Here is a 27,740-nt window from a genome sequence, read left to right on the forward strand (position 1 = left end):
TTTATATGCAAATGAGTGACTCGTGATACAAAAAACATCCAAGTCCCAAATTCCCCCCAAAAGTAAATGCATTTCCTTATCCGTTATTTTAAATGGAAAATATTGTTGCGGATGCATTGATTCTCACCTAAGAACATTGCTACCCTCTACTGGGCTCTCCTTTTATCGCTCTCATTCTATTTCATGTAATGACAATTAAAGCATTCTATTCAATTAGATTCAATTGGCTGTCTCACAACAACCAATAGGCTGTCTCACATCTCTCTTACATACCTGTCCACCTCAACTAAATCCTTAAAAACCGTACAGATGTAACGCGGCACACATTTTCACATTTTCACCACGCACACACACACACAAATAGGGCAAAGGTAAAAGTCTAAAATGTAGTACAAAGTGGACCGCTTTCTGCCCTCGTAGAATGCGCTCTTGTCGTCATCTGGTGGACAAACACGGGCATCATGTCTCCCATAATAAGGGCTGCAGAGGGAACTATTTCAGCAGCAGAGGGCACATTTTCAGGTTTTATTTATTTTAAGACAAACGTTACCATGTTAAATTTCGAACTACAAGGGCTTGGCGTCTGCTTATGATTTAGACATCATTTTTCTCAAAAACTACATTATCTAATAAGATAATTCTTTGTTTGTACACTCATCAGGTCCCAATTAGCCTAGATATCAAGGAGAAAATAAAAATGCATGCCTTGCAAGAGTTTGGGTCTTAGGTTAAAAGGTTCAGTTGGTGGTTGTGTGAGTACCGTGGAAAGAATTAGCAAATTTACATACTTTTGAGTCGGAACTATGCAAAAGTCTTAATGTATTCCGCCGCGGCTTTCCAGTTGGAACTAGCTGCTTCTGTGTTTCACATCCAAGTGTATTCTCAGTTTTTTTTTTTTAAGTAATTGAATCAGCCACTTTTGAACGTTTTCGCTGCCGTCGGATAAAATTCGCGTTTTTTTTTGTTCCAGTTATGCAAGTTTCCTCATACATCCCAAAAAATGCTTAGGAGGGATCACTCTAAGTTATCGGTCCCAACCACCAGGCTGCGAGCCATCTGGTGCCGGTATGCCAGAAAATTAAATCTTAAAAGTTGAGTTGGCACCTCAGGGTTAGCAGATCACAAAGACTCTAAAACAATCACACTGTAAATAAAAGGCACTCAGTTTGGAGGGAATTTCGCCCAATCTGTCAACACTTCACCTACTCAAGACACTCACACAATGGCAGTTTGTGAAAGAAATAAGTGTTGGAGTTCGAGACAACAAAAGGGCTACAGAGTTGTTTTTGTTATAATTCCAAAGTTTATTTTCCTTTAGATTAACAAAGCACGGACACTTATTTCTGATGGGACAGCTCCTTTTTCAGTTTATTTAATGAAAATTTTGAGTCACCACAGAAATTAGAGTGGCGCAAAAGATAACTTGGCATACTGCATTACAGTGTGGGATGCTGGAAGCACGGCAGCGGACGGAAGAACCATGCAGAGAGTAATCAACACCGCCCAGAAGATCATCGGCTGCTCTCTGCCCTCACTGGATGACATTGGAAGCCCTTGTGACCTCAGCAGAGCCGCTAACATTGTCAGGAACCCTTACCACCCTGGTCACAACCTGATCGAGATGCTGCCCTCTGGCAGACGCAACAGGTCTCAGAAAACACGGACAAATAGACTTAGGGACAGTTTTTTTCCCCATAGCCATTAGGCCTCTGAACTTAGATTGGCACGACACATAATCCCCTCTTTGCAATAACTTTGGGGTGTGCAATAACAATGCAATATTTAGATATGCACAATATTTTAGGTGTCTGGTGACTTTTTAAAATTACTTATTCATGTTTTATTGGGAAACACACTTTATGGAGTAGCACCACTAATATAGTTATACGCAGTTGGTGTATAATGACAATAAAGGCTTTTGATATTTGACATATTGATTGAACACAAAGCTATATTAACATGGGAAAATCTAGTTCAAAAAAGGGTGGCATGTAAAGGCAAGAAATACAAATTGGTTGCTGGTTCCCCTCCATGAGTATGCCGGGTTTTCAGATTTTGACGTGTTGCTATTTCCGAGCCTCTCAGTACGTTCTCCTTCATGTCTGAATTGTCTCACAGAAAGCTATTCAATGTTTATGTCAGTCAGGCCATTACATAAATACATTTTCTCCAAGCTTCTGGATGCTTCTGGATACAAGTGACTTTCTCACACAATGTTTTTGTCGAAACTAGAACAGCATTTTCAATGTAGCTCTCCTACTTGAAATGAGAAAACTTGTGATAACAATAATAATAATAATAATACAATATTGTGCTTTCTTTTGTTGTCATTACAGTTCAGAAAACAGAAAAGCAAATCGGAGGTTGACCAGCTTCTCAAAATAGGTTGTGTTTAACCTCAACTTAGTGATATCCTGATTTGATAATCAGTATAAATATTGGCACCCAATTTGGCTATTAGATTATAAAATGTTGTCACAACATGAGATCAGATCCAAAGTATCCCTGTATTATCAGGACCAGCACACCTTTTGGATGCTGTAAATCAAACAACTAACCAAACATGCTGAGTGCAACTATCTTTCCTTAGAAACTAATGATAATAACATAGCAGCAATTCATATTTGTAAAGATTTCATTAGAAATTATCAGACAACTCACTTTAATACAAAAAATATAATTTGTAATTTACTGGTCACAATATTTTTCTTGCTCTGAGAATATGGCAATCGGTATTGGAAAACATGAAAAAAATCAGATCGGTAATAAAAAAAGCAACATTTCGTTTTCAATCATTTATACAAACCCACCAACTATGTCAAAAGGGGTGAACTTCTGCGCTTGCTGGGCACCAATTTCAGCCACAAAGAGTGCCCCGGATTTAAGGTCCAGGTCAACCAAATGTGGCTTGACTTCATCAGGCAGTTGAATCACACTGACCACTTTGCACTGGCCAATTAAACCCACCAATGGTGCATTTAGTATTGAAATCTGGTTGGTATTAAGCTGTACTACAACAAAATATTTATCATCAGGTGTGAGTCGGACTGAATAAGGTGCATCATCAGTGAAGCAGCTCCCCCATGAGCCCAGCCAATCACCTGTAAGGGAATTGAAGACCTGGATCCTTTTGTTTCCTCTGTCAGCCACCCATACTCTTTGAGCACTGTCAATAGTTACACTGTGGGGGATATCAAACTGAGCCAGTCCGTGTCCCTTTTCCCCATGTACCCACATAACTTCCTGCTCTTTGGATAATTTAATGAGACGATTATTCATGCCACCATCACCGTCCACTATGTACATTTCTCCAGAGTCATGGACGACGATCTCAGCTGGCTGGTCAAATTGCAGAGGATTAAGTCCAGAGCCAGCTTTTCCTGGTGTCCCTAGCACCTGACAAGTAAATATGACAAAATTAAATTACCGTATTTTCACACTTAGTGTGCAAAAATGTTTCTCTTTGACCTGATCATTCAAAGATAGACAACGCCTTTATCATGTCCATACAAGCGTAAATAATTTTGTTTAATACATTGAAAAAAATGAATTTCATTTATCTCATGTCCTATAGTGGAGAAACATGTAAATGAAAACCAGTATTTCAGGAAGTTTCTCCCCTACATGGTTTAAAATAACTGGCTATCTGACATGCCTAAAATTACATAGAGTAATCCACTGGTCCGCAACCACTGGTCATTGGACCGGTACCAGTCCACGAGCCACTTGGTGCCGGTCCCTCAGTGATAAATATAGTATATAGTATAAGTTTTCAATCTCGCTCTCCTACCCGAAATGAGAAAAGGTGTTATAATAATAAATAATTGCTATTTTGCTTGCAACTACAGTGGTACCTCAACCTACGATCACCTTGTGGTACGAAATGCTCGTGGTACAACGAAAAATTTGATCGAATAATTCGCCTTAGATGCAATCAAAGTTTTGAGATGCGACCAAGCCAGGTGGACATGGCACTGTCTTTTTTGCATCTCTTTCGTGTATGAATACATCTACAAGCACTGGGCTGACTTTGCATTTCCCCACCCGTTGGTCTACATTTACATACAAAGTAAACAACTACTATAGATCGGCAGAATTTTGCAAATAAAATGTGACCGTTGACAATCGACATCAAATGCGAAACAATTGAAAGATATGAGAGTGGAGTACATGGTTCCGAGCTTGATACGAGAGGAATCCGTCAACCATATGCACCATCCTTAAGTAGAAGGACCTAATTAAGCAGAAGAGGCCTTCCAAAGGACTAACTTTGATTTCCCATCGGCGCTGTGACATTCACAACGAGATGGAGAGTCTTCTTTTGATGTGGATAAAATAAAAACAGTGAGCAGGAGATAGCATGACCGAGTGAACCATATATGAAAAAGCCAGCGGAATTTCCCAGCCTCCACATTTCCAGTCAAGTACCCAGTAGGGAAGGAGAGAAAAAGTGTGATTGCATTACTTCTGGAGCAATTACATGAGCGCAAAAATAGATTTACAAAGTGTATTGCATCTCCAAACATACTTTTGTTGCAACCCAGGAGATAATAAATCGTGGAAAAACCATTCAACGATGGCATAGAGGCACGTAATGCACGTTCCACTTCGTTGTGGTTTTGTCCAATCCTCAGAATAAAAATTATTTCTCTATTGAATTTATTTAATTTCATTCAAGAGCATTGAAGGAAACTGGCTCTTCAGTTCGTCCTTTAGCGATTCACTCAGTCCACCGAAGAACAGGTCGTGGATAGCGCTGTTGTTGAATCCACTCTCAGCAGCTTTGTTGTGAGTAATCCGCTATGCTTTGGATGCCCCGGTGGAGAGAAAGAAGCGATTTGTGGCCTCCTTGTCCTGTGCAAGGTGATCGAACATCTTACACAGCTCTTCCGTGAAGCTAGCATAGGTGGAACATATAGCAGAGCCTTTCTCCTATTCGGCGTTAGTCCACAACAGGGCCTCACCATGAAAACAGCCGCTGAGGTAAGCTATCTTGGCTCGGTCAGTGCGATACGTGAGTTGCTGTTAAAAAAACAGGCTGCATTGAACCAGGAACGCGAGGCTTGCGCCAAGGTTGCTGTCATATTGGGCGGGCGGGGGCACCACCGGTTCGCGGTACGGCCACACTGTCAGGCCTCAGACGTGACTGGTGGCGGGGTGTTCCAGTCCGACCAATCACTGGCCCAGCTCCAACGAGCGGAGTGGCGCCAGGTGGAGGCAATCAATGTTCTGCCAGGATATAAGGCCACCGGAGACCCAACCAGCTGCCGGATCGTAATCTCAGCTCGCTCACTGAAGTAACCTCTGGTACAGACCATTGTTCTATGTTGATTCATTGCCCTTTTATGCCCAGGAACCCCCAAGTCTGAGACCAGCAAGGAGATCAACAAACCAAGGATAATCGACCAGGATAGGAGGAGAACGACCCAGGATATCGACAGGATTGGACTAGAACTACGGCAAGAGACAGACTGGTAGAAGGAAGAAGGAACAGCCAGGAGTACCACCAGGACACGAACTGAATATAGTTGACTTGAGCAAATTTAAATAAAGGTGAACAAATAACTGGACTTCTATCTCGCCTGCTTTGGGGCCATTTCCAGGATCATAACAGTACGATCCGGCCATAATAAGCATGGATCCCGCGGGCGCAGATGGAGCGTCGAACAACCCAGCTACAGGAGGTACGGACCAGCAATCCAGAATGATGGAGTACCTCTGTGCCGAGATGTCAAACATGGCGCAGCAAATAAGAGCCTTACAGGCTCAACAGACGCCTTTGCCGTCCTCTCCGGGGGCACAGCCCTACACAGTGGCTCCCGAGGTAACTCAGATATTGCCATACCACCAGCCCAAGGCTTCCCCTCCCGCCCCTTACAGTGGGGATCTGGGCGCATGCCGTCATTTTCTATTTCAATGCCGGCTGGTGTTCCAACTGGAATACCGCGCATACCCCTCTGACGAATCCAAGATAGCTTACCTGATCGGGTGTCTTCGCGGTGAAGCCCTGGCGTGGGCGAGCATGGAATGGAATCAGGGCTCCCACATATGCTCGTCCTACGAACTGTTTACAAATGAGATGTGCAGGATTTTCGATCACCCGGTGGGCGGCCGGGAGGCAGCTGAACGTTTAGAAGCCTGTAGGCAAGGGTCCAGGAGCGTCGCTAAATATGCCGTGGAGTTTCAAATCCTGGCCCCCGAGAGCACGTTTAATGATAGTGCCCTCCGGCACATATTCCGGAAGGGCCTAAATGTGGTTATGAGGGAGGAGTTGGCCATCCGAGATGAACCAGGTTCCCTCAAAGAGCTCGTGGAGTTGGCCATACGGATCGACGGCCAACTACAGAGACAACAGGAGCAGCGGCGGGGCGATTCATGGAGGGGCGCCGGGGTTGGTCTTCGACGCTCGCTTGCGGGTTCCCCCGCAACAACGACGCCAACCCCTCCTGCGACGACGTCAGAGCCTATGCAAATAGGACGTGCTGGGTTGTCGGAGGAGGAACGCTCACGACGCCGCCAGTATTCGCTGTGTTACTATTGCGGCCAGGGAGGCCACATCTCGCGGTCATGCCCGGCCCGCCCGGTAAAAAGGGAGGGCTCACCATTAGTTAGGCAGGTCATGGTGAGCCAGGCCATTGGGGAGTCCTCCCATCGTTGTATCCTGCCAGCCTCCCTTTCCTGGGGGGGAAGAATTCATGACACCACAGCCTTTGTCGACTGCGGTGCGGACGAGAGTTTCATCGACCGCTCATTGATTGCAGAACTAGGTATTGGGACCCGGACTATCGAGAAGCCTCTTAAGATTACTGCACTGGACGGGCGTACCATTGGCAAAGTGGAACAACGCACCGACCCCGTTCTACTGCGCTTGTCCGGAAACCATCAGGAGAAGGCATGCTTCTACGTCTTGGACTGCCCGGAGGCGGCTATTGTGCTGGGTCTTCCTTGGCTAAAACGGCACAACCCAAGAATCGACTGGGAGGGTCCCAAGGTGGTGTCCTGGAGTCCATCATGTAATACCAACCGCCTCCAGGCAGCCCAATTGCCCCCGTTACCGCCACCCCAGATTGAACCACCGGATTTATCGGCAGTGCCTGATTCTTATCGGGACCTCTCACTAGTGTTTTCCAAAGACCAAGCCTCCGTGCTTCCTCCGCATCGGCCTTACGACTGTGCGATAGACTTATTACCCGGTGCTTCACTTCCTCGACGCCGGATTTATAACATCTCCAGGCCGGAGAGGAAGGCACTGGAGGATTACATCTCCGGGGCATTAGCATCGGGACAGATCCGCCCGTCCTCCTCCCCCGTTGGGGCAGGGTTTTTCTTTGTGGACAAGAAAGATGGGTCACTGCGTCCCTGCATTGATTACCGTGCCTTAAACCAAATCACGGTTAAAAGGAATTACCCGCTGCCACTCATGGACTCCGTTTTTACCCTGCTGCAGGGTTCTTGCATCTTCACCAAGTTGGACCTTCGAAACGCTTATCATCTGGTCCGGGTTCGGGAGGGGGATGAGTGGAAGACGGCTTTTTCCACCCCTCAGGGCCATTTTGAATATTTGGTCATGCCCTTTGGACTCCGTAATGCCCCGGGAGTGTTCCAATCACTGATAAATGATGTCCTCCGGGACATGCTTGATCGTTTTGTTTTCGCTTATCTTGACGACATTTTGATATTCTCCAACAGCCTGGAGGAGCACGTGCAGCACGTACGCTTAGTGCTGCAACGTTTGTTGGAGAACCGCCTTTTCGTCAAAGCAGAAAAATGTGAGTTCCACGTCTCGGAGACCACCTTTCTCGGGTTTGTGGTGGCTGCCGGGGAGATGCGGATGGACACCAGTAAGGTGGAGGCGGTGACCCAGTGGCCCAGGCCAAAGGGTAGAAGGGAGTTACAAAGTTTTTTGGGGTTCGCTAATTTCTATCGACGCTTCATTAGAAATTATAGCAGGGTCGCTGCACCCCTCACGACGCTAACTTCCACAAAGCTCCCGTTCTGTTGGTCGGAGGCAGCAGAGGCGGCTTTTTGTGACCTAAAATCCCGTTTTACTACCGCCCCCGTCCTCGCCCACCCAGATCCTAAGTTACAGTTTCAGTTAGAGGTTGACGCCTCAGAGGTAGGCGTCGGTGCCGTCCTCTCCCAGCGCGGGCAAGCAGATGGGAAAGTGCACCCCTGCGCTTTTTTTTCCCGTAGGTTGTCCCCAGCCGAACGTAATTACGGCATTGGGGACAGGGAACTGCTCGCCGTTAAGATGGCCCTAGAGGAATGGAGACACCACCTTGAAGGGGCTAGTTTACCTTTCGTGGTGCTGACTGATCATAAGAACTTGGAATACCTCAGGTCGGCCCGAAGGTTAAACCCTCGCCAGGCGAGATGGTCCATGTTTTTCAATAGGTTTGATTTTACCCTGACTTATATCCCTGGCTCCAAGAACGGGAAGTCAGATGCCCTGTCCCGCGTTTTTCAGTCCCCCGACTCGAGGAGAGAGTCTCCGACAATTTTACCCTCCTCCCGCATTCTGGCCAGTATGGAAATAGGGTTAGAGGCGGAGGTGTTAAGGGCCCAGGATTTGGAGCCGGACCCTAGGAGAGGTAATCGAAAGAAATTGTTTGTTCCCACACCAATGCGTCCAAGGATACTGGAATGGGCCCACACCTCACGGCTTACCTGCCACCCGGGGGTTGCCCGCACACAGGCGGTGTTGCGCCAACGCTTCTGGTGGCCAACATTGAGAGCGGACACAAGATCATTCGTATTGGCCTGCGAAGTATGTGCACGTAATAAGACCTCAAATAAGCCAAGCTCGGGTTATCTTCTCCCTCTTCAGATCCCCAGCCGTCCCTGGTCCCATATTGCGGTCGATTTCGTCACAGGCCTCCCTAAGTCCCAGGGTAACACCGTTATTCTCACAGTGGTCGATCGTTTTTCCAAAGCAGCCCATTTCATCCCCCTACCCAAGTTACCTTCAGCCCTGGAAACTGCCAAGCTCCTTGTAAAACACGTTGTCCGCTTACATGGAATTCATGCCGACGTGGTCTCCGACCGGGGGCCACAATTCACGTCGCATGTTTGGTCTGCTTTTTGTGCTGCGTTAAAGATCACCCCTAGCCTCTCCTCAGGTTACCACCCTCAATCTAATGGCCAATGTGAGCGGACTAACCAACAACTGGAGGCGGCTATCCGCTGCGCCACTCATGCCGATCCTACCACCTGGAGCGAACAGCTACCATGGATCGAGTATGCGCACAACTTCCACCCCAACGCTTCCTCTAACCTGTCTCCCTTCATGTGTTCACTAGGTTACCAACCCCCCTGTTTTCCTTCACTGGAGGCAGAGATTGCAGTTCCCTCCGTCCAGGCACACATGACCAGATGTAGCCTTATATGGGAGAAGGCCCGGGCTGCACTGCTGCGCTCCTCAAACCTTGCCCAGAAGCAGGCAAACCGCCGTCGTGCCCCAGCACCCACCTACGTTGTTGGCCAGAAGGTATGGTTATCCACCCGCGATCTTCCCATTAAGACAGAGTCCCGGAAGCTGTCTCCCCGCTTCGTGGGACCGTATAAGATTGAGCGGATAATCAACCCTTGCGCGGTGCGTTTAAAGCTCCCACCATCCCTCCGTATCCACCCCACTTTCCACGTATCTCAGATTAAACCGGTAGCCTCGAGTTCCTTGAACCCACCCAATCCCCCTCCACCCCCTCCACTAATGGTCGATGGAGGCCCGGCATACTTGGTGGAGAGGCTGGTGGACGCTCGCCGCCAGGGCCGTGGCTTGCATTACCTCATCGACTGGAAGGGCTACGGTCCCGAGGAGCGGAGCTGGGTCCCTGCCCGCCACATCCTATGCCAAGAACTGATTGAGGATTTCCACCGTGACCACCCGGGGGACCCTCGTAGCGGGCCAAGTGGCCCGCGTAGAGGGGGAGGTAATGTCAGGCCTCAGACGTGACTGGTGGCGGGGTGTTCCAGTCCGACCAATCACTGGCCCAGCTCCAACGAGCGGAGTGGCGCCAGGTGGAGGCAATCAATGTTCTGCCAGGATATAAGGCCACCGGAGACCCAACCAGCTGCCGGATCGTAATCTCAGCTCGCTCACTGAAGTAACCTCTGGTACAGACCATTGTTCTATGTTGATTCATTGCCCTTTTATGCCCAGGAACCCCCAAGTCTGAGACCAGCAAGGAGATCAACAAACCAAGGATAATCGACCAGGATAGGAGGAGAACGACCCAGGATATCGACAGGATTGGACTAGAACTACGGCAAGAGACAGACTGGTAGAAGGAAGAAGGAACAGCCAGGAGTACCACCAGGACACGAACTGAATATAGTTGACTTGAGCAAATTTAAATAAAGGTGAACAAATAACTGGACTTCTATCTCGCCTGCTTTGGAGCCATTTCCAGGATCATAACACACACTGAGTATACTGCGGAATGAAAGCAGGAATGGGGGTGACTGTGTTTGTTGTGCACAAGCCAACAGCGTGAGTTGTGCCAGCAACGAAAGTAGCGTCTGTGAGATATTCGTAGTGGCGGACCTTCTCCGCTGGCCTAAGAAATATCTGAATCAATACTCATTAAATAATTCCAAATTGTCTGTTGGCTTCCTTTCATTGCTTTCCTCCTGGTTGCACTGCTTCCAGATGTGTTTTCATATTGAAGCATTTAACCAATCACATTTCAGCCAATATTTGTTGCCAGGTTCAGTCTGTCTAAAAGCCTTCACAGTCAGTTCTGCAGGCTCTGCTGCATTAAACAAGCGTCGATAGGACTGCTGCGTTAACCAATCAGATTTTGAGTTGGCAACACCACAATGCCTTGTTGCAGGCGTTGGGATACGTCATTGCCTTCTCGCAGGCGTAGGGATACGTCATCACGTTCACCAACTATGATTGGCCAGAGTGAGCCAGAGTGAGCCAGCTAGAGCTCGCAAGCTCAACCCACAATGGCCGACGGAGAAAAAGAAATGGATTTGGTTGCAGATTTGCTGGCAAAGCCATTTTCAAGACGGACTTTTCGAGAAAAAAAGTTGGACGTCATTAAGAAAGGTCGGACATCTCCATAGCAAGCAAGCCTGTCGCAACCGGGATCAAATATTTTCAGCACTAAATCAAATAAAATCGTATGCCAGAAATACGACAGGATAGGCTCGAGTTTCAGCATTAGCTTCGATGGCGGTAGAAAAGAAGGAGAAAGAAAGGAGGATGGATATTGGGTAGTTAATAAGGATTTTTGGTGAGTAAAATATGGCTATATTTAATAATAGTATTTAAATTGTATGAGGTTATTATTGATAATTTTATGTGCTGCAGCTGTAGCTGCAGTAGAGGTTTTATAGCCATAAAATAGTTTTTGAGGGTTGGATTGATTCGCTGTGAAGGCGCTGCTAGAAAATGCATGGACTGCCACTGGATATTCAATACCTCGCTTAAGAGAAATAGGCTTGACTGGCTGGGCTGCTCCATCCGTGACGATGGTTGGTGCAAGGGTAACCGGTCCGAGCTTGCGGGTTCCATGCTTGCCTGGACTGTGGTCTTATGATCATGGCCAAGGGCCCCAAAGCATGCAAGAGTGACAACTATTATGGTAAGACTAAGTCTTCATTCATTTGTGGCAACTTGGCGAAGGTAACAGAGGCACTGATCAAATAGGTGATGAAGCGCAGCGTGGAAGTCGAGAGCTGTGAGGTACGTAAGAGAATACGTGGCGATAGTACAATAGGCGTAGGCGAAGACGTGGCCAGTAAAGTGATGAAGATGATCCTGCGACGTGGTCGAGCTCTGGCTGGCTTAAGTACGTCAGTGATGATGATTTCTGACACCCGTTGCTGCTCTGCCCATCTGGTACTGAACCTGTGATTGGGTGACAGACACACCCATCCACCTGCCTAGCACTGGGCCCGACAGAGCCCAGGAAGAAACAGAAAAATATTGAATGGAACGTCCATCGTTAGAAGTGTGGTTTGTTTTGCTGTCGACGCCGCATAAAAACTATGTAACGTGCAGGTTACAAAATCCGCAGAAAAAAAATTGAAACAATCTTTGCAGTGATTATTCTAAAAGGTTATTACGGGCTTGAAAAAATTACCACTCAAGAGTTTACCTGCAGAAGATTGCCTGATGGTGAGTACTGTTTGATGCAGTGTCCATATGGACCATTACCCACATCTGTGATCCAGATAGTTGGGTTTGACACAGCATCTGCTAAAAATATACCATGGGGCATCTCTAAGGTAGTTGTATTCCAGGACATGAGGAAATCGCCTTCTGTTGTAAACACTAGCACCTTGGGCACATTGTCACCTATGGAGGAGAAACATAGAAGACTCATCATTTATTCAATCGTCCAAGAGGCTTTTGATATTGGAAAGTACAGTGCCCGTGTAGTCCTGTAGGTTGTGGTGTTCAAAAAGTTCCCAAATGGTGTGGGGAAAAACAGTCCTGCAGCTGAGATAGGGCATCTTCAGGCCGTTTTTATTCTTAAATCCAAACAGGTAAGAACCAGGAACAAGCAATATAATTGGTGGAAAAATTAAATTCCAATGAAATCATAAAACATTAATGTTTGTTTTTGAAGAATGTTGTTAATGTTGTTGTTTGAATTGTTAATGTTGCGTTTATGAGCAGTGTTAATGTGTTCGTGTTTGTGTTGCCTACTGTTAGCTGCCTCTGGTTGCCCTGCGTTTCAACACGTAGATTTAGTATGTTTGTTATTTTAAAACAATAATAATAATTTTCTTGTAATGTTCTCAAATTTTAGTGTTTATCACATCTTTCACACAAAATTGGGACACTTTTACCAATTTTAAAGGATATAGTTGGTAGTGGTGTGAGGATCGTGGAACGGATTAGAGAATTTACATATAGAGTACTGCTCTACTTACAAAATGTTCAAGTTCCATAAAAAAGTTCTGGAACCAATTAATTTCGTAGGTAGATCTACGACTGTAAGCCCCCTGTAGACTACATACCAAGGTGTGGAAAATCCCATTCCTTCCACATCCAGTTTCAGCACCCCCCTTCTGACAGTATAAAGGTTATTGTAAAATTTTTCCGCGCATTCGTGATTGACTACAGCCATTGTCTGTAACTCACTTCTCTCATCTCAATTTCTGAACTGCTTTATCCTCATTAGGGTCGTGGGGGGCGCTGGAACCTATCCCAGCTGACTCCGGGCCAGAGGCAGGTGACACCCTGAATCTACGGTCCTTTGGAGTGTCCAGGACACTGCTGAGGACTTTCTACCACACTGTGGTGAAATCTACAGTGTTTTATGCAGTGGTCTATTGGGGATGCGGGAGCACGGAGAGGGACAGGAACAGGCTGAATAAGCTGGTCAGGAGGGCCAGCTCTGTTCTGGGCTGTCCTTTGGACTCTGTGGAGGAAGTGGGAGAGCGGAGGATGCTGACCAGGATGATGTCCATCATGGACAGCACCTCTCACCCCCTACATGAGTCTGTGGAGTCTCTCCGAAGCTCTTTCAGCAATAGACTGCTGCACCCTCATTGCAGGAAGAAGCGGATCCTTCCTCCCATTAGCTGTCAGGCTCTTGATTAAAAAATGTGTTATACTGTATATATATATATGTATATATATGTATATATATGTATGTATATATGTATAATGTATATGTATATATATATATATATATATATATATATATATATATATATATATATATATATATATATATATATATATATATATATATATATATATATATATATATATATATATATATATATATATATATATATATATATATATATATATATATATATATATATATATACATCTTTATTTATTTATTAACTTACTTATTGCCTATCTATTTATGTCTAAAAGGCCTTTCCTATTTCTGCATCCTCACCCTCTTGCTACTGTGACAACAACAAAATTTCCCGAATACGGGATGAATAAAGTTATCCAATCCAATCGGTGGCCAGTCGATCCCAGGACACGATGAGACGGACAACCATGCAGACTCACACCGATACCTAGGGGCAATTTAGAGTGTCCAATCAGCCTACCATGCATGTTTTTGGAATGTGGGAGGAAACCGGAGTTCCCGGAGGAGACCCATGCAAGCTTGTGTAGAACATCCAAACCCTACATAGCAGGACGTGACCTGGATTTGAACCCAGGACCCAAGAGTTGCGAGGCCAATGCGCTAACCACTCGCTTCACTAGGCCACCCAAACCCAGAGACTCGCAGAAGTTTATTGGTTCGTATTCGCCGAAATATCCCATGTTGAAGCCGTCAAAAAAATAATGGCATTTGCACATTGCACAACATGCAAGTGCGACATGCAAGTGCTTACATATGCTGGAATTACGCACGTAGAAGGACCCGAACACAAAGATTAATTTATTTTCATGATGCTGTACTTTTTTAATAGTTTGCAAAAACACAATATTTCAATTAATGTAAAAACATGATATAAACAGTTTGCTTTAAATTTTACTTGGCTTGTTTTTTTCTTTTTTACATTTTATATCGATTTTAGGGGAATCACATTCACTCCGGAAACACTCAGGAAATGGGACAAAGGTACTCCTGAAACGGGGTGGACCGAGGTTGGCGGCTCTGAGAGTGTAACCTGAATTTGTCATAGTGTTGTAATGACAGTTTATTTTATATTTTGCTTCAAAATATTTTGTGGGTCGCCATCTGCACACCCAAGTAGTGGTCTGAAAGTGTCCATATGACATTAGGGTGAAATGCATATTTACTTTGAGTGAGCCAAAAATCTAGTGTGTGAGTGGGAAGGGGCAATGCAGGGTTGCTTAACTGTCTGACCTCCACCCTGAAAATCTCCAAGTATGGCCTTGAGTGCACAACAAAATAGGCTTGCAAATGATGCTTAAATTTTAAGAAAATAAGGTTACAGATTGACAAATTGAGATTTTTTTTGTTGAGGATTTTCTTCTGTAGGCTGCCACACTTTCACTCAGATACACTACTCCAGGGTCCTTGAGGGCCCCAATCCAGTCTGTTTTCGATACCTGAATGAAATGATCAACAAATCAGCAAGCTGTCCAGAAGCTTGCTCATGATCTTGATTATTTGATTCAGGTGTGTTGGTGGAGGAAGACTTGGAAAACAGACTGAATAGAGGCCCTCGAGAACCGAGTTGGAGACCCCTGCACTAGTCAGCAGCAGTCAGCCGTCGGGCCATGGCATATGTGCTAATCGTACATAGACGCAAGAGGGCGCTGTTTGGTATTTTAAGCACCGGATCAAAATCAAGGGTATGTACTATATCAGGGGTGGCCAACCAGTCAGAGACCAAGAGCCACATTTTTTACCGTGTTACCGCAAAGAGCCACATTTTTTTACTGTGTTACCGCAAAGAGCCACATCACACAGATTTATTGTAAATGTCACACACCAGCATAGTAATGACATAAATTGACTCCTACAGTACTAACAGCACAGGCCAGTCATTATCAACAATGAACATTGTGTGTGCACTGTCTCACACAGACAAACTCTCAGTTCAACCAAGTCCACAAACAAAAATATAATAATTTACAATAGCGTTTTTCTTTTTCTATGCATGTTACTTAGTGGGACTTCTGTCATAAAATCAGCGCCTATTTTTGCGCAACATTCGCTCCTTGTGAGCTGTCATTTATTATGAATGGCTTTTCGCTAGTTAAAAGCCATTCATAATAAATGACAGCTCACAAGGAGCGAATGTTGCGCAAAAATAGGCGCTGATTTTATGACAGAAGTCCCACTAAGTAACATGCATAGAAAAAGAAAAACGCTATTGTAAATTATTATATTTTTGTTTGTGGACTTGGTTGAACTGAGAGTTTGTCTGTGTGAGACAGTGCACACACAATGTTCATGCGAGGCAGACCAAGGCGAGAGTGCTCAGCCGGGAGCAGCCAATAGGAGAGCGAGGTGTACACCCACGTGGTGGGCGAACTAGCGCGCCCACCACGTGGGTGTACACCTCGCTCTCCTATTGGCTGCTCCCGGCTGAGCACTCTCGCCTTGGTCTGCCTCGCAGGGGGTGTGGCTTTTTCAGCCGACGCTCGATCTTTGGGATACTTTTTGTGTGCGCGACGCCGTTCATTGTCGCTTCTGGTTCACGGGAGCTCTCCCACTCTGTTAAAAACGTTTACTCAAATGACCTTGCTCCTACTGGGAAACTTTGAGGTATTTTCATCCCAAGCACATCCGCATTGGACGAAAATACCGTATTGAACTCAAGCGAAGCGCACACGCAAAAAAAAATAAAACACAAATACAAACTTTGATATGGACGTAAGAGCCGCATGAAACCGGGCAAAGAGCCGCATGCGGCTCGCGAGCCGCGGGTTGGCCACCCCTGTACTATATACTACAGTAATGCCCAAACAAAAAGTATTATACCTAGAATATTCAATCTAATGTTTTTAACTGCCATTTTTTGTTTTAAATAACATTTTTTATTGATTGCTACCCACCCTATAGTTTTTTTCTCTCCATATTTAGAATTTTGAGATGCCTTGTTTTTTAAAGGTTCACTCGCCTGACTTCGGTGTGGGGGGCGCGGGCTCCATTCCCGCTGGTGGTGGTATGATTGTGATGAGTGCGTATGGTCGTTTGTCTCTATTTGTGCGTGATGGTTAACTGGCGACCAGTCTAGGGTGTCGTCTGCCTTTCACCCCAAGTCAGCTGGGTTGGGCTCCAGCAACCCACACAACCATTTTAAGGATGTGTGGTATGGAAGATGAATTAATGAATTTAGAATCCTGCGTTTAAGCACCTTTGGACTAAAGGAGGCCAGTTCTTAAAACTGAGAAAATGATATAATGAAGGCCAATTGCATAAAACATATATACACAAGTGCTGAATGAAGTTTCAGAAATAAATCTATATAAATGTACTTTTATATCCATAATGATGAGTTTTTTCCCAAACTAATATACATTAAACGGATAACAATCACCTCGAATCCAATCATGACCAGTGAAACGGAGTAAAAACAGGGGTGTTCTTTTGTAGAAAATATTAATTTGCCATTGATTTATAGACATTAAATCCATTCCAACTATGAAGCCTACCAGTGAGCGATTATGTTTTGCTGCCCTTGAGGGCAATAGGTGTCCAATTCAATTTGACACCAATCATTAGATCAGTTCTCTCTGTCAAAATGAATTGGACGTTTACAGTCATCAATGACCGCCAATGAGAAAACACTTAAAAATAAATACATCACACTTTTTTTCTAGTCTTCTGAAAATGACGTGATTGGTCCCGATATCCGATCACATGATCAGATCGCGGACATCCCCGCAATCCGTAAATATACATGTTGCTACAATAATGAATTTACCTCGCTGTGCCACATACACTACACCAGCGTACGTATTGACTGCAACTCCAAACACAGCCCCCGAAAAATGTTCAGGGTTTCTGGGCCAATTCAGGTCTAATTTGTACAGTGGTCTGTCTAGAAGTTGGTGGTCCTGAATGATGATAGCCTTGAAAGCAGCTTGCTGAGGGTTAAAAACGCTGTACAGCACTATCATTAGAAGGAAGAATGAACCCATAACGGGCAAAATCGTACACATATAGCTTTTCATTGACATCCAAGGAGCGACGCAGACAATACACATAAGCGTTCTTACATACAGTATTGATCGACCAAAAGAGACGGTTCGGTATTGATCCGATAGCTAATAAGTCATCGTTTACTTCCTGGTGTGTACACAAAGCTGGATCAAATTCTAGGGCCGTTTGATAAAACCCCGTGGCATTGGTTTTCCGCCTAGACAATAAAAGACAAATACAAAATATATAAATAACACATAACTATCACGATGTCTTGATTCTATTTGGGAATTTTCCATATATAGCATTTGTCCAATAATAATATGCTCGAACCTCTCTTTTATCTCAAAATATTCCTTATCTGTACATTTTCTTATTTATTACAAAAACATTTCTATTTCCGGTAACAGTCTATGACGCGTTACGCTGAGTCGTCGGTGGAGGCGACTCTGCCACAAATATCTTCTACTCGTAATTTTGTTCGTATTTCTTAATCAGTTTGAATGACAGTCTTAGAGGGACAAGTACACCACCCTTCATGTAGTGAAAATCATCGACGAATTGGCTGCATGGAGGTCGTTGACAGTCCACTAAATCTCGTAAGTTTATGTCATGATGTTGCAATATTAGGCTAACGTTACAGTAGATTTCAAAGGTAAGCTACATTAGCTTCTCTCTTCTGGGAGCGTTTGCATGCTGTGTAAATCTAAGATCTCGGCATTGCATTCAACATAATCTTACTTTTATAAATTAATTGTGCAGCTTGGTTATATATAAAGTTTTTGATGTTGCTCTATCTGTTTGCGATGAGTAGATCGCATTCTTACCCCCCGCGCTGATTACAGTCACGTAGTTAAAACATTAATTCACATGAGAAAAATATTTTTCTAGCTGTGCCTTTTCGACATGCCATTTATTAAAATAATAATAGTTTTCTTGTTAATTAGCTGATTATTCGGCGCCCTGATATGAATTTTAATAGTTGTCCAGAAATAGCTTGCGGCTAAGTATTAACCAGACTTCTCCAAAACACAACTAACTACCGTATTTTCACGACTATAAGGCGCACTTACAAGTCTTAAATTTTCTCCAAAATAGACAATGCGTCTTATAATCCAGTGCGCCTTATATATGGAAAAACAAAACCAAAAACGAAAAACCACCATTGTCGGATATTAAAAAAAACACAAACGCCTGAACTGAAACAATACTGTTAAATATGCAGATGCCATCTTAGTTTACAAAATCTTCCATCATATAGCTCCTCCCCCACTGCAAGATTTTATACCAAAAAATCCAAAACATCAACAATGGCTGGCTCTAGAGGTGACTGTGTAGTGAGTGCTTCATACCTGGAAGTCAATAGCAATTACAGTGTTTTCACGACTATAAGGCGCACTTAAGTCTTAAATTTTCTCCAAAATAGACAGTGCGCCTTATAATTCAGTGCGCCTTATAATTCAGTGCGCCTTATAATACAGTGCGCCTTATAATACAGTGCGCCTCTATATGGAAAAAAATGTCATTCATTGAGGGTGCGCTTTATAATGCGGTGCGCCTTATAGTCGTGAAAATACGGTACTTGATTTTATAAATCAAGAAATTCCCCCAAAGCAACCCCGATGAGGCATACCTACATAATGAAGATCATTTCACTCAAAAATGTTGAAGCTGATACAAAGAGTGCAGAGCAGTAATCAAGGTGAAAGGGCTGCTACTTAAAAAAAACTACAGTATGAAACAATGTTTTCAGTTCATTTTACCTTTTTTAAGTACACGTTTCCACATGTGTTCGTTCATAGCGTTTATCCTTTTAGTGAGGATCTACAATGTGAATAGTCATGAAAATAAAGTAGTCATACCTCTACTTATGGATGCCTCTAGGTATGAAAGTTTCAGGTTAAATGCAAATACGTGACTCAATATACAAAAACGATCAACGTTTCGAAATCTCCCAAAAAGTAAATGCATTTTCTTATCCATTACTTTATTTTGAATTCCCCTTCTTAAGAAATTAAAAGCTACAAATGCAACGTGGCACTTATTTTCTCACTCAGGGCACACGTAAAAGTCTAAAATGTACTACAAAGTGGACACCTTTTGTCCCTGGTAGAATGGGCTCTTGCCCCCACCTGGCGGACATAACCGGATATTACATCTATAATGGTCGCAGAGGAAGGTGTTTCAGCGGCACAGGACACATTTTCATATGCTTTTGTCTATTTTAAGACTTAAATAAATAATTTCCTTAGAATTTTCTCATTTTTGTGTGCTTCCTCACACCTTTCATACAAATTGGGACACTTCGACCATTTAAAAGGGTTTAGTTTGTAGTTGTGTGAGGACCAGGGAACAATTTCTAAAATTTGGATTGGATAACTTTATTATTCCCGTATTTGTGAAATTTTATTATGACAGCAGCAGGAAAGTGGGAATGCAGATACAGCAAAGGCATATAAAGTACACTTACTTATGGAATTTTCAAGTTTAGGAAAAAGTCTTGGAACCAATTAATTTCGTAAGTAGAGGTATGACTATAATTTATTGAATATACATAACTCTACTGTCCTCAAAAGTTGAAATTTGGAAGTTGAAAGCGTTGATTTCTTCCCTACTTACCTCCCTCTAAAAGTGTTGAACACAGTTGCATTTGGTGGTTTCCATACCTGTGAACTTCTACGTGTTTCCCGTATTTTATAAGTATTTTTATCATTTAAAATTGTGTACACCGTATAACAACTTTTGCACATTTTTTTTAAGTGATTTTTTTGTAAAACCTATTTTGGCTCTAATCCGGATTGTCTCGGTCACTAGCAGTAAGAAAAAGTAATCGTCGACTGCTAATATGTCATGCTTTAAGCATTATTTGCGCACGCGCATTTCCCTTTCACTCGTCCACCTTTTCACTTTATAAAAATAGTGCGTCATTGAGCGATGTACCCAAACAGTCAAACTGTAAGCGTCATGCAACAACATCTACAGAATTGTGAATGTTGTGCATATCAAAGGCTCACCGACTGATTTGGCACTATGTCCACTTTGGGAAAATTTTTAGACTTTTTAATGCATCCTATCTGAGTCAATATGTGCCGTGTTGCATTTGTGCGATATACAGACGGTCCCCTACTTACGAACGAGCTACGTTCCGAGCGCTTGTACAAAAGTTGAATTAGTTGGTAGGTTGATTCAGTGCTATATTTTGTATTATAATTTATGTTTAAGGCCTATATACGTATATTGAAGGTTTATATAGGTGCATTTGTATGCTTAAAGCTTGTATAAGTAACCAGCATTGGTTTGTACTGAAAAAAACATTAAATAAAATGGAGAGAATACATTCAGTACTGTATACATACATTAGAGGGGTGGAGAGAGAGATTTACTAGAAACTGGCAAAAAGAAGCTATCTAATGACGATTGGAGTTTTCTTCTTTTTTTCATCATAAATGCGGTAGCACTGAATGGCATCATTCAATTGATTTGCAACCTTTGTGCAACGTTCAATATTTGGGTCCTGCTGCTCGATCTTTCTGTTTATAAATGGTACTGACGGTCGAACGATTCAAGTTATATTCCCGTGCAACACTCACCACTTTCTCACGCGCATCAAGCTTCTTTATTATTGCCACTTTCGTTTCAAATGAACTTGGAATTTTAAGAGTTTATTGAGCCAAAACAATTCATAGAATTGCGTGTTTGTGTGTGTGAATGTTTTTGTAAATCCTCAGGCCCATCAGCAGAGCAGGCAGGCAGATCGTTTGGTTGCTGTTGGAAAATATGAAGAGGCGATTTCCTGTCATGGCAAAGCAGCAGGTAAGTTGTTTGGATCTTGGGTATATCTGTCAGTGATGCTTCAAGTGAGAACTGGGCAAAGAAACGATAATGATAATAATTGGCAAATATTTTTTTGTCAACAATAATACTAATAACCTTCATTGAATTCCAAAAATTTAAACTGCTATTAGACCACCCGAACACCACTTAGAACCGGGGTGCTGATGCAATGGGAACGCTAGTGTTAGACCAATGTTCATTAGCCAAAGAACATGGTAAGGAACAAACGGTACTCTGTCGATTCGCCAAAAGACGTTTGGGCGACTGACGTTTGAGAGCCGGACAGCTCGCCGCCCGGAGGTTTGGTGTCCAGATAATTGACCGACCTGAGGTTTTGGCATCCGGACGTTTGGGGGACGGCGGTTTCGCTGTCGCGGGATTCGCGTGCTCACCCCGCCCCCGAATCGTGCGTGTACACTGTCAACCTCGGCCCGCGGGCCATTTCTGGCCCGGCCCGTTAGGTTTAAAAATCCTAATGGGCCGTATATGGCCCGCGGGCCGAGGTTGACACATTTGTAAACACACAATCCGAGGGCGAGCGTGCGAATCCAGCAGCAGCGAAACCTCCGCCGCCCAAACGTCCGGTCGGCTAACTATCCAGACGCCCAAACTTCTGGGCGGCGAGCTGTCCGGCGCCCAAACGTCTTTCGGCGATTCGACTGGCCACGGGAACAAACTGTTATTTTTAGCATGGTTTGCTATAGAGTGGCTAACACAGCATAAACGCAAAAGTACTACTATAACACAGCCAAAATGAGCGATAATGAGATGGACAACAGCAAGCTGACCCACTAAAAAATCCAACCAAAGTCTCCGTCATTTTCTTTCTTTTTTTAAATGCCTCCTAAACACAAACTGCACCCTTATTGAAAATGTTCTTAACATATTTTAACCCACTATCCTCATTTGAAGACAGCCTGTAATTCTTTTCTTACTTGATATCAAGAAGTTTCCCCATTTTACGCAAATGTTATGAAAACGTTGCAAAAACAACTTCACTGGAATTTCTGGAGTTTACACGGACAAGTAACGCAAACTCCGGGGTTCCTGACAACCTCCATAAATTCTGGAAATCCCCAAAAATTGTTGCTTGAATTTTATTTAAACAATCATTTTGGGAAATGTATTCATTCAATGACCAAATTTAAACAGTCTGCTTGCCAATGAAGATACCTTCAGTTGAGTATTTCATTTACTTTATATTTCACTGCAAATTTTTGTTTGCAACACCGACCCGACCTACTCATAGATCCAAGTGAATTCTCCCTGGCGTTGTCTTTTTTATTTGTTTAATTGCCTCGTACCTGTGCATAGAGCAGCCGTATTGAAAATGTCCTTAACCCACTGTCACTCAATATTTCTCAACACCCTGTCTTAAAATATAAATACTAAAATGAAGGAAAATAAAATGAATTTGCTTAATCACTTATGTTACGTAAGGTTGGTTTCTTTTGGTGCTTTCCCTCATGATTAACACCAGTCCTTACGCTTAGGCAATCTAACTTTTTAATTCATTTTGATTTGACTTTACAGGACTTTGAAATACTGGCAGCGTGTGAGACATTTTTAGTGTCCCAAATTTATCAAGGTTTCTTTGCCTGTGATTTCCCTCTGTCCTTTCGTAAAAGAAAGAATTAACATAACATTGTGGTAGTCTTTAAAGGGTAGTGAAAATTTGGTCTTGAAAGTGCCTAAAAATGATTAAATTTGAATATGGAAAAATGTGTATGAATCCTGGACTTAAAATAACATTATTTATATTTATTTTTATCCACAACAAGACTGTTTTGTTCCATAGATATAATTAGTTGTTAAGAACTGTGGAGAGACAGTGAAAGTAGTAGTAGAAGTGTATATACAGTGAAGCGTCGTATAGCGCAGTTAATGAAGACCTATCTATATCGAAAAATCCTGGAGCAAGGTCACCTCTATTATAACTACCTTATTTTTGGTGCTGAATCCTAGTAGCAAGCGGAAGACGGGAGTGGCTTCCGCTTGCGAGTTTCAGCGTGGATTTTCACATTTTTATGAACTTAAAAAAAATGTGAAAAAGGGAATTCACTATAAGTGAAGTTGCGATAATCAAGGGAAGACTACTTATGTATAGATTTTATATTGCATTTTTTTAGATGTACAAATGCAGCCAAATGACACATTAGAAAATCTGTATTTTGTTATTATCAATGAAAAATGTATAATTTGGAATATGGTCTCTTTCGCAGAGCTTCTGACAGACGCAATGAAGAGAACTGAATGTAAACAGGTGGGCGCTTCTTCTTTCTGTCGTGTTCTGTGTTTGTGTTTTTGTTGTTCTTGTCAAATCGCATGAATAATTTGAACCACAGATGTCTCAAGTCGATCAAGTGATTGGAATAAGATGTAAATCAGCAATTTTAGGACAATATATCAATTCTTCGGACGCCGAAATGATGTGAGGTTTTGTACGATTTTCTCCAAACCACCACTATTTGTAAATTTTCGCCAAAAATCTGTTGATCTGCTCTGGTTGCCATTTGAGTATGTTAAGTTCTCCAAAAGTTATCCTTAGAAGAACAAGAGCCCTTCGCACTGACGTTTTTTACAATTTTAATAAAAGAAATTCTGGCATTTGAATGACAAGCATTTTTTTTTAAAAAGACGTAAAGACAATATTGATATATCTTTAGCATTTTGGTTGATTTGTCTAGAATGTTGCTTAACCCATTAATGTAAAATTTCACTTCATTGTATTATCACACCCCAACGTAAAAAAAACATGGTTACACCTCTGGCTCTTAGATCAATGTGCCCGTATAATTTTGACAATGACGTCAGAACTAAAATATTCCTGCTTGTGTAGGTTGTATCAGGAAGGGCAAACGGCCTAAAACTTGGGCCCACTCTCTGACGATAATTCTATGGTTTTGTTGTGGCTACAACCCCAAAAGTACACCCGAATATCAGAATAATCAATAATAATAATTTAAAACTGGATTATTTTGGCTCATATGCCACCGCGCCTCTCCTGGCTCTATCACAGCTGCACGTTAAGACGAAGGCTTGCGCAAGAATCATTACCGGAGCCATCGCCACCACCCCGTTGCGGCACAGGAATTTAGGCTGAAAAGCGGAGCCACAGCTAGCCGAGGGAGGCGCAGATTATTCTTACGTTCTGAAGTAACTTTCCAGGTGACCAGTCTCAAATTTGTGAAAGCATGAGTTCAAATAACACCTTGAAACTATGGTTTAATTTAATGTTCATCTGGTGTTTGCAGGCCCATGTGTCTATTGAGTTGCAGAGGGACACGCATATCAAGCAGCAGCATCTTATTCAAGAGCGCTGGAAACGAGAAGCCCGTCGGGAGGCCACAAAAGCCCGACCTGGCTTAGGACCGCTATCAAACTGCCCTACGCTTCTCATACCATCACTGTCGGGAGATCAGAATCAGCCCCAAGTCTCCCAAAAATCCTCCGCTGTAGCATGTGGAGATGGAGGAGCTACTGAGCGAGAATATGACACCCTTCTCTACCAGCTTCAAACTCGGCAAGCTGGAGGCCACCAAAGTTTGACACCTTGCCCTGGCTTAAAAATCAGCAAAGATGATAAAACTCGCTTGGAAGAACAACAGACCACAATTGAAGACTTAAGGCATCTCATCAACCATCTGATGGATGAGAACCAGCGACTCACCACTGAGAATGAAAGGCTACAATCGGAAAATGCACGATTACGTGCTGAGGCCACAGACTTGGTGGGGCGCTCTGAGCTCTGGGTACTTCCTCAGCCTGGTGGAGACTTAGCGACAGGGGATAAACGGGAGAGGAAAAGCACGGGTAAAGGAAAGGAGATAGCCATCCCTCAATTGCCTCCACTCGAGATGCCCGCTCAGGAAGATCTGTGTTTGGAAGACCTTCCTCCTGTGGAGCTGCCAGAGGACATTAAAAATGAACTCCAGGAGTTGCTGGATAAAGAGAAACTGTGACACTTTTAGCTGCCTTCATTTTATACATAGACTTAATTCTGCAAACTGATGTCTTTTTGGTTTTGATACCAAAATTCCTGGCTTTGGACAAACGGAATAATACTATGAACGACACAAGATTCGTAGGCTCGGAAGAATCTTTCCAGTTTCCACAAAAGAAGTTCAACTTGTTCATATTATTTTTTTTATGTTATATTAGTGGAACTGCAACTAGTAAATGGAAACTTTACCTAAACATGGGATAGGAAACCTATGGCTCGAGGGCCATGTATGGCTCTTTGGATTGGTGGTTATGGCTCTCCACTAACCTGTAAGTTAAAATGGAGAGAGCCCAGGTACGAACATACCAATGTTGTGTTGCCTCACCACAGTGGCCCTAAGACTACCTCTAGCGCCACTAAAATCTTTGTTTTCCCATTAAACTCCCTTGTGTTGCATACTCTTATTGATATGTATTGATTAGCAACAGTGTAATAATGTTGTTAAAAGAATTCGAATACATTTTGTACTTGGTGTTGAAATATTTTTTTAAACATAACAATTTATGTATTTTTTTGTCTTTAAATGTCGAGTATAGCTCAAGGAATAACATTTAAAATGAATTGTTTATGGATGTCTGTGTCTAAAGGGTTCACGACCCCTCCTCTAAACTATTCAGCACTGTGTTTTTTTAGGGCGGGCAACTTTTTCAATATGGTAGTCCACACGTGAAAACTAGAGAAGCAGTTTTCATTTTAAAGTTTACAAAGCTTACAGCGTAAATATCAATAACCTGACTGACAACATCCCTATATATAAATGGTTCTTAACCTGGGTTCAATCGAACCCAAGGGGTTTGGTGGAGCCCCTGCCGCAGAGGTCAAGACACAGACTCATCATGTCTATTCACGATAACATGCCCCACTTGACCATCACTGGCTGCAGATCATGACGTGACATTGCTTGGCCAATCAGTGCTGCGAGGAAATTATATATCTTAAGTTAGAAAAAATGCTTATTTTACACTAAAGTAGGGTTCAGTGAATGCACATGTGAAACTGGTGGGATTCGTTAGTTCCAAAAAGGTCCATAACCACTGAGACATTGATAGGTTCATAAATAATTACCCTTCTGGTGTAATTATCAATCACTGCAGGCAGACATCTTATTAAATTATTGACATTTAATTAAATAGATTGCATCATGGATAAGGATCTCAAGGGAAGATACAGCAAAGCAACAAGACTTCCCGCTTGTCTTCAAAGTATCCTCTCGAACAGTAATTCGCGTACAGCTTTAAGGCCATAAATCAAAACAAAACAATTACAAGGTGGTTGATTAATTCAACATGCGTAAGCAAAAACATCGGTAACTATAATAACAATCAAGGTATTTTAACAATAACAGAACAGGAAACTAAATCCAACCCTCATTTGGATTAAAACAATCACGCCTTCATTTGACCTAACAATCATATAACAATTCCATAAAGAAGCCCGAAGTGCGTCACGAGGTATGCACAATATACGAGTGTTATGGAAGTGGCAGATATTCCGAGTCCTTGCAGCCTCGCGATTAACAGCCCTCAGAGCCCGATACTGGGTGAGATGTAGGATAGACAATCCTTGGATAAGAAGTCCACCTGAGTGGACCAGACGGCTGTTTATGACCTCGAGCACTTTCCGAACAATAGGAAGAATGATTTAACAAAGAAATGAAATACTACATATATGTATAATAGTAATACAGAATAAACCCAACACATATATATATATAAATCTATACCCACATACACGCATATACACAGGGCATAAGGAGAGGGACAAACTTGCACACTCACACACATACCTAGGGGCAATTTAGAGTGTCCAATCAACTTAACATGCATGTTTTGGGAATGTGGGAGGAAACCCACGGAGGCCCGCGAAAAACATGGAAACTCCACACAGATGGACCGACCTGGATTTGAACCCGGACCCCAGAGCTGTGAGGCCAACACTTGCTCCACTGGGCAGCCCAGTGTAATCATGCCTCTGTATAATTGCACTTGCTCTGTGCAAGCAATCATATTGAAATGTAAGGAGTATTAGACCTCTGCAAATCTACCAAGACCCAGCTGTCACTTGAATCATTAACCTCAAACAAAGACGACTGATAAAAGATGCACCTAAGAATGCCAATGTTCAGCTACAGCTGGGATGGAAGACTGTCCACGGGAGAACCATCATTTGTACACTGCACACATCTGGCTTTTATGGAAGACTGGCAAGAAGAAAGCCATTTCTCAAAGAAATCAATGAAAAGGTCTCGTTTAAAGTTTGCCACAAGCCCCCTAGGACACAAACCAAACACGTGGAAGAAGGTGTTCTGGTCAGGAAACCAAAATTGAACTTTTTGAATGCAAAACAGT

The 27,740-nt window shown here is 43.1% G+C and overlaps 2 protein-coding genes across 2 annotated transcripts; one reads left to right on the forward strand and one right to left on the reverse strand.

Moving 5' to 3' along the window:
- Positions 1–1,304: 1,304 nt before the first annotated feature.
- On the reverse strand, positions 1,305–17,885 carry LOC144211686 (NHL repeat-containing protein 3-like). Its single transcript, XM_077739101.1, has 3 exons — positions 17,338–17,885; positions 12,108–12,307; positions 1,305–3,396 (listed from the first exon to the last, which is right to left on the reverse strand). Exons 1-3 carry the CDS (start codon positions 17,618–17,620, stop codon positions 2,797–2,799), a joined length of 1,083 nt encoding a protein of 360 aa, XP_077595227.1. The 5' UTR covers positions 17,621–17,885; the 3' UTR covers positions 1,305–2,796.
- Positions 17,886–18,070: 185 nt separating this feature from the next.
- On the forward strand, positions 18,071–25,872 carry nrbf2b (nuclear receptor binding factor 2b). Its single transcript, XM_077739102.1, has 4 exons — positions 18,071–18,154; positions 21,284–21,368; positions 23,612–23,652; positions 24,644–25,872. The coding sequence occupies exons 1-4, from the start codon at positions 18,125–18,127 to the stop codon at positions 25,349–25,351; spliced, it is 864 nt and encodes a 287-aa protein (XP_077595228.1). The 5' UTR covers positions 18,071–18,124; the 3' UTR covers positions 25,352–25,872.
- Positions 25,873–27,740: the final 1,868 nt, after the last annotated feature.

This window comes from Stigmatopora nigra, chromosome 18 (genome assembly GCF_051989575.1).
Source record: "Stigmatopora nigra isolate UIUO_SnigA chromosome 18, RoL_Snig_1.1, whole genome shotgun sequence".
NCBI lineage: Eukaryota > Metazoa > Chordata > Actinopteri > Syngnathiformes > Syngnathidae > Stigmatopora > Stigmatopora nigra.

Excerpts from the sequence above, each read along its gene's own strand:
- nrbf2b (XM_077739102.1), top strand. The coding sequence starts at position 18,125 with ATGGAGGTCGTTGACAGTCCACTAAATCTC. Across the intron at positions 18,155-21,283 it reads TTGACAGTCCACTAAATCTC|GCCCATCAGCAGAGCAGGCA; the intron begins GTAAGTTTATGT and ends GTAAATCCTCAG. Across the intron at positions 21,369-23,611 it reads CTGTCATGGCAAAGCAGCAG|AGCTTCTGACAGACGCAATG; the intron begins GTAAGTTGTTTG and ends TCTCTTTCGCAG.
- LOC144211686 (XM_077739101.1), bottom strand. The coding sequence starts at position 17,620 with ATGTGTATTGTCTGCGTCGCTCCTTGGATGTCAATGAAAAGCTATATG. Across the intron at positions 12,308-17,337 it reads AGTGTATGTGGCACAGCGAG|GTGACAATGTGCCCAAGGTG; the intron begins GTAAATTCATTA and ends TCTCCTCCATAG. Across the intron at positions 3,397-12,107 it reads CATCAGGCAATCTTCTGCAG|GTGCTAGGGACACCAGGAAA; the intron begins GTAAACTCTTGA and ends TTTACTTGTCAG.